The sequence below is a fragment of the Xenopus laevis genome, chromosome 4L, assembly GCF_017654675.1.
Source record: "Xenopus laevis strain J_2021 chromosome 4L, Xenopus_laevis_v10.1, whole genome shotgun sequence".
Classification (NCBI taxonomy): domain Eukaryota; kingdom Metazoa; phylum Chordata; class Amphibia; order Anura; family Pipidae; genus Xenopus; species Xenopus laevis.
Window position 1 is genome coordinate 62,987,647 of NC_054377.1, and position 16,706 is coordinate 63,004,352.

The 16,706-nt window shown below is 39.7% G+C and overlaps 1 protein-coding gene across 1 annotated transcript in view; it reads right to left on the reverse strand.

Annotated features, from left to right (window-relative positions):
- gpatch1.L (G-patch domain containing 1 L homeolog) overlaps positions 1-4,569 on the reverse strand; it is a 30,775-nt gene extending 26,206 nt beyond the window's left edge. The window contains exons 1-3 of the mRNA XM_018258025.2: positions 4,412-4,569; positions 2,002-2,136; positions 978-1,063 (exon numbers count right to left, since the gene is read on the reverse strand). Coding sequence (XP_018113514.1) covers positions 978-1,063; positions 2,002-2,136; positions 4,412-4,484 — 294 coding nt within the window. The 5' untranslated portion in view covers positions 4,485-4,569. The remainder of the gene's footprint in view (positions 1-977; positions 1,064-2,001; positions 2,137-4,411) is intronic.
- Between the last annotated feature and the right edge of the window lie 12,137 nt (positions 4,570-16,706).

Consider the following 16,706-nt stretch of genomic DNA (forward strand, 5'->3'; position numbering starts at 1 on the left):
GTCAGGTTGGCAAATGAACAGACCCAAAATGCTGGGACCTGGGGGTTTTCCAAATAACGGATCTTTCTGTACTATGGATCTTCATACCTTAAAGGAGAAGCAAACTGGTAACAAAAAACCCCTACCCTCTGTAGACCCCCCCCTCCCTCCTCAGCCTAGGTGGTACCCGGCGCAAATGACCTAGACACAGTTGTTCAGTACCGGAAAATTACTCCAACTGTGCATGTGCCGAAAACAAAGGCTAACGAAGAAAAGAATATGGCTGCCGCGAACTGCGGGGACAGAATCTACACAGAGGGGTAAGTAAAAAGTAAGTCGCATTTGCCCTGGGTACCACCTAAGCTGGGGGGGGGTCTACAAAGGGTAGGGTTTTTTTTTGTTAAATAAACCCAATAGGCTGGTTTTGCTTCCAGTAAGGAGTAATTATATCTTTAGCTGGGATCAAGTACAAGGTACTATTTTATTACTACAGAGAAAAAGAAAAAAACAAATGTTTTAAATTTGGATTGTTTGGATATAATGGAGTCTATGGGAGACGGCCTTTCTGTAATTCTGAGCCCTGGATCAGATGTCATGTTCTCTGGTAGGACCTGGCCCTCCAGCCCGACACTGGGTATTATCAAGAGCTGCTGAAAGGGCAAAATAAAATGCGCAGGTCTTAGGTACAGATAATTTTGAAGTTAAACCATGGCATATGTATAATCCTGTCATCTTAATTTAGAAAATTTGCGCAAATTTGATAAAAAGCAATTACTTGATATGTGTAAACCTTCTGCAGAGATGGAATGGATTTTTGTTTTTACATTGGACTAATGAATTTAAAAATAACATGAGAGGCGCAGGAACAGAGCTGGGTAGTCAAGAAATTTCCCTGCATATGCAATAATAAACAAGGAAAACTTTATTATTCATTGTCTGATAACACAATGTTCTGTGTCAAAAACATAAGCAGTTTTAGATTTTGAATGATCACTTACGTCCTCATCCATAAAATCCTCAGGTCTGCTGACTGTCCTTTCACTTCTCCCCTGACGCGATGAAACAAATGTAGATGGCGCCCAACCTTATTGTAAGAAATGAAATATCATTACAATGCCTTTTATATAACATTTGGGCCTTTGTATTTTTCCCCATTGTGGTCTATTCTGCAAGTAAATCAGGGAGTAAATTTTAGGCTACGGTAATTTTAATAAATCCATATTGGTGGCAAAACAATTCTGTTTTTATTTAATATTTATATGATTTTTAGCAGACTAAAGGTATGGTGATCCAAATAACAGAAAGTTTTACATACATTGAGGGGGTTATTTATTAAAGGTTCAGTTTGTGAGGTTGTTTTCTACCTCGAATAAAATCACAAAAAAAAATCTCTAATTTATAAAGTTTTTTAAATTTTTTACTTTTATTTATTGGTTGCATCTTCAACATACAGAAATAAAGGATAATTTACAGTAACCCTTCACCAACAGGAGAGCCATCTTTGTTTCCACAAATGAAGAGCAAACCCTACTTTTTTGTTTTTCATAATTCAAACATTCAAACAGGGGTGTGTGATTTAGGCCATGTGGGCTTGCATTAGCAACTGTTCCCAGATATTTAGGTAATTTTGCTAACTAACTGGATTCCTGGGGTGTTTGTATCAGTCATATCAGCCCAAACACTCCAGACTTTCTCAAATGTATCTTGGCAGCCTCTACTGAGATATGTTAGCTTGTAAATGGGGAGTGATTGGTTTATTATAGATTTCCATCTCTTTAGGATGGGTGAGGTAGGTAACTTCCAAGTCTTATTTTCATCTACTAGTAAATCCCCAAACAATATCTTGGATTTAGATACACATAAGACTAAATACTGCAACATTCTGCAGATAATATGTAAAATGTATTTAATTTTACTCCATCAAATCTTTACTAGATCTAGTGTTTACTACTCCATCAAATACATAGTCTTCAAAGCTGATGGAGAAATAAAATGCAGACTAAAGAATGTACTGCAACATACCTCCTTTAGAACCAACAGTGTTAAAGTACCCAGCAGAGAATCCTCCAGTAAATGCTCCATGGAATCGCTTATACCTTCCTTTTTCATCTTTAACTGTCTGATCATGAAGAGGAATTGGCTTCTTGGGCTGTTCTCCTGAAACAAAAATGTGTATTTGAATACATTGGCATAGCATATATTAATAAGATCTAGACATACAATAATAAATGACATGATTCATATTTACCTAGATTAGAAATGTAAACTCAAATGACATGAAGAGCAGGTAACTTGGGGCCATAGTTTCAGTGGCATAACTACTGGGGGTGCCCATGGAGCTGCGATAAGTTTTAAAGCAGGCAGCAGGGCAGGGGGAGATTTTCAAGGCACGTGTCAGCAGCACACCAGTGTGCAATAAGTATGGGGGAGGCAAAGGGGGTTCTGCCTCAGCATAGTTCTGCAACTGGGGACCCGCGCACACATTAAAAGGAATTTTAGACTATTTAAATGGTGAGTGTGTCATATTTTCCAAAGAGAAAGCCCTGGTTCTGTGTGCAAAACATTAGATTTTCAGTGTATTCAGATTTCAGCATACATTGATTAAGACTTAAGACTCAGGATGGGTGCATATGGTTGATATACTATGTTTGTGATATTACAACAAAGCATCCCAATTAACACCCATTAAGAGCATATTCACAGTGCAACCACAGGAGCTTAAAGGGATACTATCATGGAAAAACATGTTTTTTCCCAAAACACATCAGTTAATAGCGCTGCTCTAGCAGAATTCTGCACTGAAATCCATTTCTCAAAAGAGCAAACAGATTTTTTTTTTTTTTTAAAATCTGACATGGGGCTAGACATTTTGTCAGTTTCCCAGCTGCCCCCAGTCATGTGACTTGTGCCTGCACTTTAGGATGGAATTACTTTCTGGCAGGCTGCTATTTCTCCTACTTAAAGGGATACTGTCATGAGAAAAAATGTTTTTTTCAAAATGAATCAGTTAATAGTGCTGCTCCAGCAGAATTCTGCACTGAAATCCATTTCTCAAAAGAGCAAACAGATGTTTTTTATATTCAATTTTGAAATTGGACATGGGGGCTAGACATATTGTCAATTTTCCAGCTGCCCCAAGTCATGTGACTTGTGCTCTGATAAACTTCAATCACTCTTTGCTGCTGTACTGCAAGTTGGAGTGATATCATCTCCCTCCCCCCCCCCCAGCAGCCAAACAAAAGAACAATGGGAAGGTAACCAGATAGCAGCTCCCTAACACAAGATAACAGAACAGATCTAAGAAAAACACTCAATATTAAAAACCCATGTCCCACTGAGACACATTCAGTTACATTGAGAAGGAAAGACAGTAGCCTTCCAGAAATCATTTCTCTCCTTAAGTGCAGGCACAAGTCACTCCATATCACTCCAACTTGCAGTACAGCAGTAAAGAGTGATTGAAGTTTATCAGAGCACAAGTCACATGACTGGAGGCAGCTGGAAAATTGACAAAATGTCTAGCCCCATGTCAGATTTCAAAATTGAATATAACAAAATATGTTTGCTCTTTTGAAAAATGGATTTCAGTGCAGAATTCTGCTAGAGCTGGATGCATTTTGAAAAAAAAACATGTTTTCCGATAACAGTATCCCTTTAAAGCCCTCCACAGCTTGAATACATATATCAACCAAATCCCCCATACACATAGGTCGGCTGTATATGGGCAGATTAAAGCTGTCAATAGCAGTCCTTTAGACAGATTCAGCAGTTTATCTGTGCGTGTAGGGGGCGTTCCGATGGGTCTCCCCGATCGATATCAAGCCAAAAATCGCTCAGATATCGATCATGCAGGTTTGATTTCTTTCGCGTTCGAAGACCACATCGACCAGGCCCTAGGGCCAAACAATCGGATATAATACAATTCTGATTATTAAACCTTTACAGTGGTGTTACTGGTACTTGTACATGTAATGGCAATTGAAAGCTGCATTTTCCTGCGCCTTGCTGCATTTATTTGGTTCAGTGTAGCAGAAGTCAGCCTTGTATGCTTCTTCAAATTTCCGGCTTCTGCTACATTGCTTCGAAAGTCTGAACCACGAGTGCAGAGCATATAAAAAAACATAAGACAGTGATTACATGAACCTTACAACGATGATGACACTGTGTAATGAATGTATACTAGAAACACAGCATGTTTGTTGGGGGATACAACTCCTTTTAAATGGGGTCTGAATGTAAACAAGAGCTGGTGATACAGAAGATAAAACACATCGGTGTTCTTCATGATATTAAAGGCAGCTACTAGTTCAGCCTTACATGAAACATCAACATGTGCAAAAAAAACCCGGGGCCACTGGCGCCAGACACAGAATCCTTTGCAGCAGACAGCATAAAAATATCCGCATGCACATACAGTAGCTCTCCTACTTACCTTCTTCGTACTGTTCTAAAGGCTTCCCATAAGTGACAAAATCCTCCTCGCTATCACTATCCTGGGCTGCCATCTTGCTTCCCAGCTACGGGCGCTTAGAGCGGTCAAGCCCCCGCCCCACGTGACCCTCTCTCTGTTTACGCGTTCTGTCTTCAGACAGGTGACAGTGCTAACGAGTTGTCATTTTCGCGGACGGGGAGAAAAAAACCGTTCTAACTTCTGTAACGCCTGTCGTGGTTGAATATGGATTTGTAATAATAATCCTTGAAAATCGTTTGTTATGACATTCATAATACTGCACAAAATCAGTGTCAGACAGGGTTGTGCGGGCCCCACGACAGGACGTTAAAGGAACAGTAACATCAAACAATTAAGTTGTTTTAAAGTAATAAAAATATAATGCAGTGTTGCCCTGCACTGGTAAAACTGCTGTGTTTGCTTTAGAAACACTACTATTGTTTATATAAATAAGCTGTTATGTAGCAATGGGGGCAGCCATTCAAAGGAGAAAAGGCTCAGGTTACACAGCAGATAAGCTTTGCAGAATATAATGGTGGTATCTGTTATCCACTATTTAACCTGTGCCATATAGCCTTTTTTCAATTTCCGCCATTGCTACACAGAAGCTTGTTTAAATGAACTATAGTAGTGTTTCTGAAGCAAACAGATAAGTTTTGCCAGTGCAGGGCAACAGTACATGATATTTTAAATATATGGTGTTACTGTTCCTTTAAGGTGACTGCAGTCCAACTGTGCAAAAAATAATATTAGAGCAATTATCTGAAAAGGGTAAGCGAGGCGCATTATGAATTGGGATGGATTAATAATTATGTCCTAGATGCACTTCACCCCCAGGTGGCGCCGATACGTGATTCATCGTTTGGAAGTCCCATGTCTGAACTACTGCACAGCTTGCTAATAAAACCATTTATTAAACGGGTTGTTCACCTTTAAATTAACTTTTAGTATCGTGATATTCTGAGACAATTTCATATTTTATTATTTGTGGTTTTTGAATTATTTAGCTTTTTTTATTCAGCAGCTTCAATTTGCATCTTAACCAATCTGGTAACCAGGGTCCAAATTACTCTAGCAACCATGCATTGATTAGAATAAGAGACTCGAATATGAATAGGAGAGGGCCTAAATAGAAGGATCAGTAATAGAAAGTAACAATAAGAATACATTTGTAGCCTTACAGAGCATTTGTTTTTAGAAGGGAGTCAGCGACGCCAATTTGGAAGCTGCAAAGCATCAGAAGGAAAAGGCAAATAACTATAAAAAATAAATAATGAAAACCAATTGAAAAGTTGCTTAGAATTGGTCGTTCTATAACATAATAAAAGTTACCTAAAGGTGAATCACCCCTTTAATACCCACTCCAACTTAGCCTGTGGGTGTGGGTCTCTCAGTAAAGTGGGCCATGAATATAAAGGTAAAAGGATCTAGCAGGAAAGCATATGCAAAGCTATGAACTGTTGTACAACCCAATCAAATGTAGTTCAAGGAAAATAAAAATGGATCTGCTAATTGTCAAGACATGGTATATAATATGATTAAGATGTATGCTGTCAAAAGCCGTGCAAAAAAAACAACAACAAATGTCATGATATTTACACCATGTAAAATCACACCTGGTTATAGTCATGTAATGATTTGTAGTAAGAAAATTACCTTAAAGGGTCTGTTCACCTTTAAATTAACTTAAAGTATGTTGTAGAGGCTGGTATTCTGTCAAACCCTAACATAGGCAGCCCTGCAGTTTTATTTTATGACTACACAATGTAGCCATCTAACCTGCATAGTTATATTTATCTAGTACCTTAAAGGAGAGGGCTTCACTATCTACAGTTCCCTTCAACAGATCCAAACGCCTTTTCTCATTGTCAGTGGTCGGGCAGCAGCAAAGGCCCACTCCGGCGCCCTTCCTGAGCTGCAACCTGCCTCTGGTCTCCCACCCACGTACCTTTTTCTTCTTGGGGCCAGGTAGGAAGGTCAGAAGCAGTGGCAGGGTCATGATGCAGGGAGTGGGTCTGTCCCTTGTTCCTTTTTTAAGCTGAAAGAAGCTTTCAGCCCGATTTTTTGTTTTACACTGCTCTCACTTTATACTGATGTTAGTGTCAACGGTAGCACTGGTTGGCACTAGCATGGTGCACTGTCAAGCCATCACTGCCATATCTGCTATGAAATGCCCTAGCATGGATGTTCAGCTCTGTATAAATGGTGCTGTCTAGTGCACTGTTGGAACATTTAGCAAAGTTACAGTTTGGCGCATTGTAAAATGCCACTCCGTAGAGTGTAAATAAATAAAAGCCTGCAGGGAACTACTCATCAACAACTCAGGGAAGCTGGGATTTAATAACAATGGAAAAAGACGTCAGCACTAGATAATAAAAGCACAGCTCAAATGGCCACCCAATGAGATTTACAGTCTTTCTGAATTGAAGCCACAAACTATTATTGCACGGAATATATTTATAGCCACAGTATTACACAAGGCACCTCTATTTGCTAAATGACTGACAGTGCACACCTTGACCTCAGATTTTTAAAATCATCAGTCCTATTGTGCAGTCTTTTAAGAAGTGTGATGCCTGTGGGCTACAATTCTTAGCAGCCTTTTCCTTTTCTTTAAAATATTTTGTGGTTCATGCTCATTGTTGAGAAAACAAAGCACACTTTCTTTGGCCTTCATTTAGCCATGACTTTTATAGAGAGACCACAACCCAATTTGGCCTTTTTCAAAACCTTTCAAAGTAACTTAGAGCATCCCACCCATGTGTGAAATTTGCTGGGAGAGTATGATGAGTCTGGAGACAGGAAACTACAAACCGACTCCTTCAGTGATCTAAAATGGTTTATTAAGCAATAAGTCCAAGCTTTTCCTATCACATGTCTATGAATGGATGTTATTTGGGGCGTCATGGTTGTATTCTCGCTGTGTGTGCTCTAACTTCATTTGTCTTTCACAATTTATATTCCTAGTTTTCACAAGAGCGGTAGAAACCCCTATCACTATTTGACACATCACAAAGAACTTGGAGAAATGCTGTGAATTGTAGGAAACAAAAAAAGACAATACAGTCTACAGTCTTTTTTAATTTAGCCTAATAAGCCACTTTGTGATACTTTATTAGCATATATAAAGAACAATCCCAGCTCTATTCAGCACCAGTGAAAGTGTGCACAATATGAAACACATTAGCAAAAGTAGATTTCCTATAGCAAGGACAGGCAAACTTCCTAGTTTCTCATATACAAGTATGGGTTTATTCAGAAACCCATTATCCAGAAAGCTCAGAATTAAAGAAAGGCTGTTTCCCATAGACTATTTTATCCAAAAAATCCAATGTTTTAAAAATTATTTCCTTTTTCTCTGTAATAATAAAACAGTACATTGAACTTAATCCAAACTAAGATATAATTAATCCTTAGTTGAAGCAAATTCAGCCTATTGGGTTAATTTAATGTTAATATGATTTTCTAGTAAACAATGTATGAAGATTCAAATTACGAAAAGATTCCATTATCTGGAAAACCCCAAGTTCTAAGGATTCTGGATAGCAGGTCGCATACCTGTATTTTTATTATCCTTTATATAGAGCTGACACATTTATGGCAGTGGCCGATGGGGAGATTTGTCGCTTGTGCTTTATAAAGTTGAAACAACTCAATCAATCAATTATATCCCTGTAGAGCTTATGTCCTTATCACAGTCACACATACTAGGGTCAACCCTATCAAAACCCAATCAATCTGCCTATATGTTTTTGGAGTGTTGGAGTAAACTGGACTGCACTTGTCAGCTCAAGAGATAAGAGGAAATGTGGGAACTGTAGTTCTGCAACATTGTGTGTGTTGCTTATCTTTAAGGCAATGACTCATGGAGCTGCTAGTAGTCAGCTACTTGTTGCGACTACAAGATTAACAATACTGCTAAGGCACTACATGTGTTTTAGCAGAGACAATGCTTAGCATTCTCTATGGCATGGTATTTTCTGGCGCTTTGTAGCCACTACAAGTCACACAGTGTGTCATAGCCATTATTGTAAAGTGATTCCCAAATGTCAGAGTTGCCCCACCCGAGGGGGTCTGATACAATGGTGGAGATCAGTCTTAAACTAAACCTTAAAAAATAATTTGTCTTAAAATGCCATATTTTATACACTGAACTTATTGCACCAGCTTAAAGTTTCAGCTTCTCAATAGCAGCAATGAGACACTCACAGGCTTAGTGGGCTCTGAGCAGCTGTTGAGAAGTTAAGCTTAGGGGTCGTCACAAATTATGCAGCAGAAAAGAAGGCTGATCTGTAATATAAGATGATGCTACAGGGCTGATTATTAAATGCTGATGCTAATTGTACTGGTTTCTGTGCTTCCATGTAGTAGTTATCTGTATTAATTATTGTGACATTTCAGTTCTATGTGTACTGTATATTGTGAGTCCCTAAGCTCAGTAAGTGACATCAGCACAGAGCATGTGCAGTGAATCAGCAGAAAAGAAGATGGGGAGCTACTGGGGCATCTTTGGAGGTACAACTCTTCCCTGCTGAAGGGATGTGGTTGCCTTGGGCTGGTACAGAAGCCCAACATATAATGTAATACATTTCTACTACTACTTCTTTAGTTAGGCTTTAGTTCTCCTTTAAGGTCAGTTGCTTATCTGAGGATATTTTTCATGCCCCCAAAATGTCTAGAAGTTGACCTGTTTTACCAGTATTTAGTGAATCTGCATATGAATTAGGGACTCATGGGTACCGTATACTTCTTGGGCCTTGCTGCAGCCACAGGGTCTGCTTCCTCTGTAGTTACGGTCACAGGGGCGCAACTCCGTCAGTACATTTATGGCTGAGAATTCTGGGAAATCTTCAAACAATAGGACGGGCATGAGTTTCACCCTCATATGTAAATATTTCACAGTGTCAGTCTGTGGGTGAGGTTTAGGGGCTCCAAGAACTGATAGCAGCAAAAGGGTAGATAAAGTAACATTATGTGGAAACAGGTGATCATTAATGACCTAGGTGTTTGACAGCAATAAAGGGCATGTTATACTGTAGTAATCTTAGTGTTATACTGATATATGAAAATTTTAAAATCCTAAATAACTGATAGGCTTTCTTCTGATTTTATTAATTTCCCATCAATTATACTTAACTCACCGGGAGATGGAAAGCCTGAATAAATCACATTGGCATTATAAGGGAGATTACCATCAAAGAAAACCAATGAGATTTTAATTTGTACAACTGAGCATAAACATTATTAAAAATAGCTATATATTGTGCAACATAAAATGACTTGAGGCTCTTTAAGCTTGTACAAAAGAATGGTAATTATGGCATAACAGTGTCCTTTCAAGTATGACGTTCTTGTTTAAATACTTTAAAGTTAAAATCACAGACACAACACAGTAATAGTAGAACCAGCTTTTTTTTCTGTGTTCCTTCAAGAGACTCATCTCTGTCTAAATAGGCCCAAACTCAACATATCTAGTTCTGGGCACATAGCTTATGTGCTAACTAACATATCTAGGTCTGGCACAGAGGCAGCTTTAGGTGCATAGCAACTTTAGGAATTAAAAACTCCTGTTCCAAAGGTTTCAGTCTTTTCAAATTGGAGCCAAAGTAGGTAATGTGTGTCAGGCTCTGTGTAAAAAGCTTAAGGCAAGGACACACGGGTCATTTTGCTGCCCACGTTAAAAGCAGGTGATAAAACAACCAAAATGCCATGCCATTGTCAGCATTATTAATTACTGAAATAAATTATTCAAACTGCATAATTGCGAGAAAAAAACCTGGCTGGTTATAAGTTTTGAATAATTTACCAATGGCAATTTACATTGCAGCAATGACGTAGCATTTTGGCTCTTCCTTCACTTCAACTCGGGCTCCAAAATGACCCTTTTGTTTTATTTTAACAACTTACTCACGCTGCTTGGCAAAAGCAACTCTAGTCAAGTGAGTGATTAACTTCTAAGGTCCTTGGCAGATGGTGGAGAGAGGTCTGCAAACATTCCCTAGGCAGATCTACATGCATGTACAGGTATGGAACCTGTTTTCCAGAACGCTCGTGGACCTGAGGTTTTCTGTATAAGGGGTCTTTCTGAAATTTGGATCTCCATACTGTAGGTCTTCTAAAAATCATTTAAACATTAATTAAATCCAACAGGATTGTTTTGCTTCCAATAAGGATTAATTATATCTTAGGTAGGATTAAGTATAAGGTGCTGTTTAATTTTTTGATTAAAGTGATGTCTATGGGAGATGGCCATCCTGGAATTCAGAGCTCTCTGGGTTTCTGGATAACAAAACCCATAACCATATTTAAACATACAGACTGAGTAAGCAGCTTCTTGGTGTAATAATAATAATCTCCCTCATTAATATCAGATCAGGACTGCATTGCATTAGTTTTTCACACTACAAACCCTTTATTTGATGTAAAATCTGCATTTAAAGACATTTATAATGTTCACTTGATGTCCCCATACATGGGCAGATATAAACTACCGAAAGATTAAGTCAGCAGCTTATTGGGCAGTGTATGGGGACCTCCGACCGGTTACCCTGATCGATATCAAGGTATCGATATTGGATCAAGGACCACATTTGTTCATTGATAAAGTCCTTGATCCAACACCCGAATTCTGCTAGCTGTAATCCGTTAGTTGGGCCCTAGGGCCCAGGATCAGCCAGATATCACCCACCTCAAGGGCATATCAGGCGACTCTCTGTGGATATTTGTTTGTATGGCCAGCTTTAGAAAGCTTGACATTTTTATTTAGAAATAGTTTTGAGTTTTTCAGGGCTTTCTGTGGCATATATGTGTAGGGACCCATAAGTGTAATGGTCCTTATGGCTTCATTCCCTGCCAGTGTCTCCTTCCCTGTTGCAGGGTTAAAACCCATGTAACATATTGGTACCTCATTTGCATACCTGTTTCATTGGTTCTAAGTAGTGACTCATTCCTGTAGTGCTGTAAGAAAGTGCTTTGCAGGGGCAGGTCCTGTTTTTTTGCCCTGCAGCAGTTGATCTGGGCAGTGGATCGACTGAACCTGGAGTCAACAAGGCCATTCGCCACTGATGCGTATAGACAAACTTTATTTTATTTTAAGAGAAGAGACAAAAACTACAATGAGTCAAGATTAACACTACATTGACCTCATTTATGCAATATTATTGTATAGGGTTAATGCATTTAAAATATATATGTTTCACATTCTGGTTCTGTAATAGCAGGTATGTTTCTAAAATAACCATAAAAAAAAAAAAATCTGTGGAAAAACAGGTGAACTTTCAGCAGTACAACGATATCTAAAGAATCTAACCTTGAGTTTTTACTTTGTTTTGTGAGGTGTGGGGAGCCACATGATAATGGCAATGTTTTCTTCACAGAACAATTACTCATTTATTGTTTCTAAACTGGATACACCTTCACACACATTTTATGCTCATGAATACCAGGGGAAAGGTACTGAATGGTGTACTTTTATTCAGCTGTAAAGGAACATGGCACATGTGAAATTACATGAAAATCTTTTAGCATTGTTGGCTAAGCAGTTTAGTCATCAAGAAACGATTCATAACTGATTTCTTGGAAAAAAATTACATAAAAGTGGGAACGAAACAGAAATAGCCTCTGCTCAAGAGATTGTGATAATTGAATCATTCTAGAAAAAAAGCAGTTGAATCATAATTTTTATTGAACAATAATCTAAGAATAGTCATTCATCCTATGACAAAGGGCACTTACATTACTGTATATATATATATATATTTGTTACCTTATAGTTAATTTGCAATAACTGACTTTTCAGATATAAATTACTTTACTGGTGCTTTCAGGCATTTCACCTTAAGGGAAATGTCACAATTGCCCTTTATCATCCAAGGGAAATATGTGCTCCGTAAGGGCAACAAAACCCTGCAATGTCTTTTCAATTGCGGTGAAGTGCAGTGATTTGCCACATTTGAAAGGTTTTTTGGGAGTTAGAACCAGACAAATATTGAAACTATAAACCACAAGGTTGAAACTTGGAACTTGCACTCCAAAATAATATAGATACAAAATCTAAAACATATGCATTTTATTCTTAAAGGAGAATTCAACCCTGTATAAAAAAACCTGTACCCCCCCCACCCCAGGTAGACCCTCTCCCTCCTTCCCCCAGCCTAAATGCCCCCGCAGGGAAATGGCCCATACTTTATACTTACCACTCGGTGCAGATTCTGCCAGCGGAGTTCCATGCATCCATCTTCCGGGTCTCTGATCTTCCGGGTCTCTGGTAAGCTGACCAATTTGTCACATGCGCAGTTGTTGCACACCGGCAAACTGCTCCAACTGCGCATACGCCGGCATACCGATCTCCCAATCAGCTTACCGAGGACCCAGAAGATGGATGCGTGGAACTCCGCTGGCAGAATCTGCGCCGAGGGGTAAGTATAAAGTATGGGGCATTTACCCGGGGGGGCAGTTAGGCTAGGGGGAGGAGGGAGGGGGTCTACCTGGGGGTGGGTGGTACAGGGTTTTTTCTATACAGGGTTGAATTCTCCTTTAAGCATCATAGCAATTGGTTAAAAACATTGTGAACTGTTGGCTGTGGGGCATGCAGAATGGGTCAGTGGGTGTCAACAGCAGAGGGTGATTTAGAAAAATAATGCAGTAGTTTCATACTCTTGACATGTGCCAAAGCCTCCAGTAACTCTAAGGCTAGGGTCACATAATGGGGCAGATTTATTAAGGGTCAAATTGAAAATTACATTTTTTTTATGGTCTAAACTGTCAAATTCAACTAGTGAATTATCCAAACTCATTTTAAAAAAAATTTGAATATGATTTTCGAGATTTATCAAACTCTGACCCTTTAAGAATTCAAATTTGACTATTCGCCACCTAAAAACCTGCGGAATTGATGTATAAGTCAATGGGATAGGTCCAGTGACCAAATTGAAGATGTTTGTAGCCTTCCTGACATTCGAGTTTTTTTTGGAGAAAAAACTTGAATCGAGTTGGGTCGAATTTGATTCTAATTCAATTAAAGTTTTGCGTCAGTAAAATGAGTCCGAGTTTTAGATTTTAGATTTAATTAATAAATAACCCACAATCGAATTAAGAAATCTGCCTCCCTGTGTTTTCTCTACATGTGATCTGCTGCCTTCCATCCATGTCTTCAAATGCACTGACAGGTACTACAAACAGCCTGTCAGCTCACACATTACAGGTTTCATCAGAAAATACATGACATCTTGACTAATGGTGTGTGTATATGCAGTACACAAATCACTGACATTCTGTACTGAGCATGCTCCTACTCATGGTGGTGGGACAAAGAAACAAAATGGTGCAACAGGCTCTTACAGTTTACAATTACAGTCTCTCTGGGGGGATTGGCCTGACACATTCACACACCCCAGTGAAATTGAGTTTTATTGTCCATTAGGGCAACAAACATGGGGCATTTTGTCACTCTCCTGAAACTGTGGGTGACTGGGGGAGGTGGAACCCTCCAGATAACCAGAGAAAAGCATACACCATTCCTGTAATGTGTGAGCTGACCCAACAGGACCTGGGCCCATCTGGATTTCTCCGGCAGGCTAGTCTTACACTGTGGATGACAAAACACCCTTAACTCAATAACTGCAGTTGCCATTTTTTGGCTGTTGACTGCAATTAATTAATGGAAGGTGACCATGCATGAGTATGACCATGGCCAGGTCTGGATTGGGAGTCAAAATAGACCGTGGCATTTCAAGTACACAGAGGACCAAACAGCCCCCCACCAGCCCACCGATCGTCATCACACAAAAAATGTCGGGACACTTCACACACGGGTCAAAATTTATACGAATCGGAGATTGGTATGATCAAATCTTTGCGTCTATGGCCAGCTTTAGTCTTTCTTTTTACAGCTGTCCTTCAGATTCCCAAACTGAATTATGATCTTTTACTATGAGAGTTGTATCCAGAAATGGTGGCAGTTATTTTAATGATTCACTGGTGGAGACCAAAAAGCAGATGCATCCCCATAGTTTACTATAGCATGTACAAACAGCATACTACAATTTATCTCAGGGTTTATTAGAAAAAAATTATTTTGAGCTTCAGCACTTTGCAATAAAAATATCACAAAGAACAAAATGTGAATATATGTTTTTTTTATTCAGTAAAATGAACAAATTTTGTAGTAATTTTGTAAGGTACTGTATATGAAGCCCTGTGATTTTCCGTTGTCCATTTAAATAAGGTTTTACAGCTTTTTGTGCTATATCTGGTCAGTATCAGTATAGCAAGCAAATTCTTTGACACAGGCACAGCACTATACCATCCTTAGCAACCAATGTTTACTCAATGTCATTAGTCATTGTTAGAGGGAACCTGATTAGAAAAGAGAGAGGTCAGCATTTTAGAAGATATGATATTGTATACCAAACAAAGAATTATGCTGGAATCTCAGAATATTACAATAAACAATGAGTGCATGCTGAATGAAATACCATTGATTTATTTAATTTCTTATAAATAACTGTAAGGAAGAAAGCAATAGTAAATCACACATCATTTAACTGGAATTCTGGATAATAAACCCATGGTGGATTATGTGTACATTTAGCAACTTTACGATTAGTAGATGAGCCCCTTTGTTGTCATCACCTTGACCCTGCTATATTTCCAGGACTATCTAGAGCAGCAAATCTGCATTCACCCCAAGTCTCACCCTAACTAGCTTACAACTGGCTTCCATACACTGGTCTGAGCCCCCTGGTGGACCAGCCCTTATTTCTGAAATGAGTCCTATGATATAATACAGTATTGCAAACACTGACACTTTAGTGCACTTTTTCGTATGCACTTTTGCTCATATGCTCCGGGCCTTTTGGGTAGGAGCTATGGAATTTTTAAAATCCGGCCGATAGGTCGCGGCTGCATACAGCCGCACTTTTATTAATTTTTCCCCCACCCTCTATTTATATTTTTAGCACTTATGCACTTTTTAGGATGGGTGCAATATCTCCGGGTTTTCACTTGTCTAGGGGGGAGATGTGTGGCCATCTGGTTCCTTCAACCCTCGAAATCTGGCCCGAGTGGGCGCAAACGTTTTTGGACCTCTTCGGAGGTCATTGGTGTCCTTTCCCTTTTAGGGATTGCATAAAAGGGGTCCCCCTAGCCTTCTGGCGAAGGGGTCCTGAAGACCCTTGCCCCCATCTGTGCCTTATGTGCGGGGGGGGGGTCGGGATAAAGGGTTCCACCTTAGCCTTCGGGTGACGGTGGTTCTGAAGACCCTTGTTTTTATCTTGGTGCCTTTTGAGCCGGATAAATCCGGAGTTTTATGGGGGGGGTCTTAGTCTTTTTTAAGACTAAGGCCCATTGCACCCCTTGCACTTGTGTGTGCACATTGTGTGTGACACTTGCACTGGGTGGTTCGTTTTGAAGCACGCTCGAGCTTCATAAAAAATTGTACTGGCATGCCTCAGTGAGGCACTGACTAAGCAGTCAATATGTTTATGAAGAATGTTTTATTCCCACTGGAGCAAAGTTATCAGATGGTTTAACAAAAGCATTCAAGCAGTGATGTTGGTACTGAGCCCCCTGTTAATATTTTTGTAGGCCCCCCACAAGAGAGCCGAAAATTGCTTGCCTTGCAGGTCACCCAAAAAATTGTCCACCCGTGACCCCCCCCCGCGAACCAACTTTTAGAGGAAGCAGGCCCGTCCCTGCCGTAGTTCTGGGGTTTGCCTCCTCTATAGTTACACCACTGCCAGGGGCGATCCTGGCCCATCCGCCGCCTGAGGCAGCAGCAGTTGCTGCTGCCCCCCCTCCCCCGGAAATTCGCTCTTAAAGTACCAGGAGCAGCATTTTTGCTGCCCCTGGTACCTAGTGGGGCGCTGCTGCCTGAGGCGACAGCCTCAACTTGCCTCATTGGCGAAGCACCCCTGACCACTGCAGTCAAGCCATCAGACTATTTATTTCAATTCACGTAGTTAATCAGACTATACATAGATTCTCCTAAAATGTAAGCATGCTTCTCAATAATTTTGTCTGTTTCACTAAATTCTTTCAAAAATAACATAATTTTAATGTAATCATTTGCCACAAAACACTGCAAAATACATTCATAATTTACCGACTCCTCAGACCAAGTTGGTAGTTTATCTGGGGCCCTCCAACAGGCCTACCTGATTAAGTGGCCAGAAATCAGGCAGTCCATTCAATTTACTTTCAAAATTTCCTACGAAACTGCATCAGATCTGTACAGTTTCTTGTGAAATTTCTGATGTGCCTCTTGGTGTGGCACTTT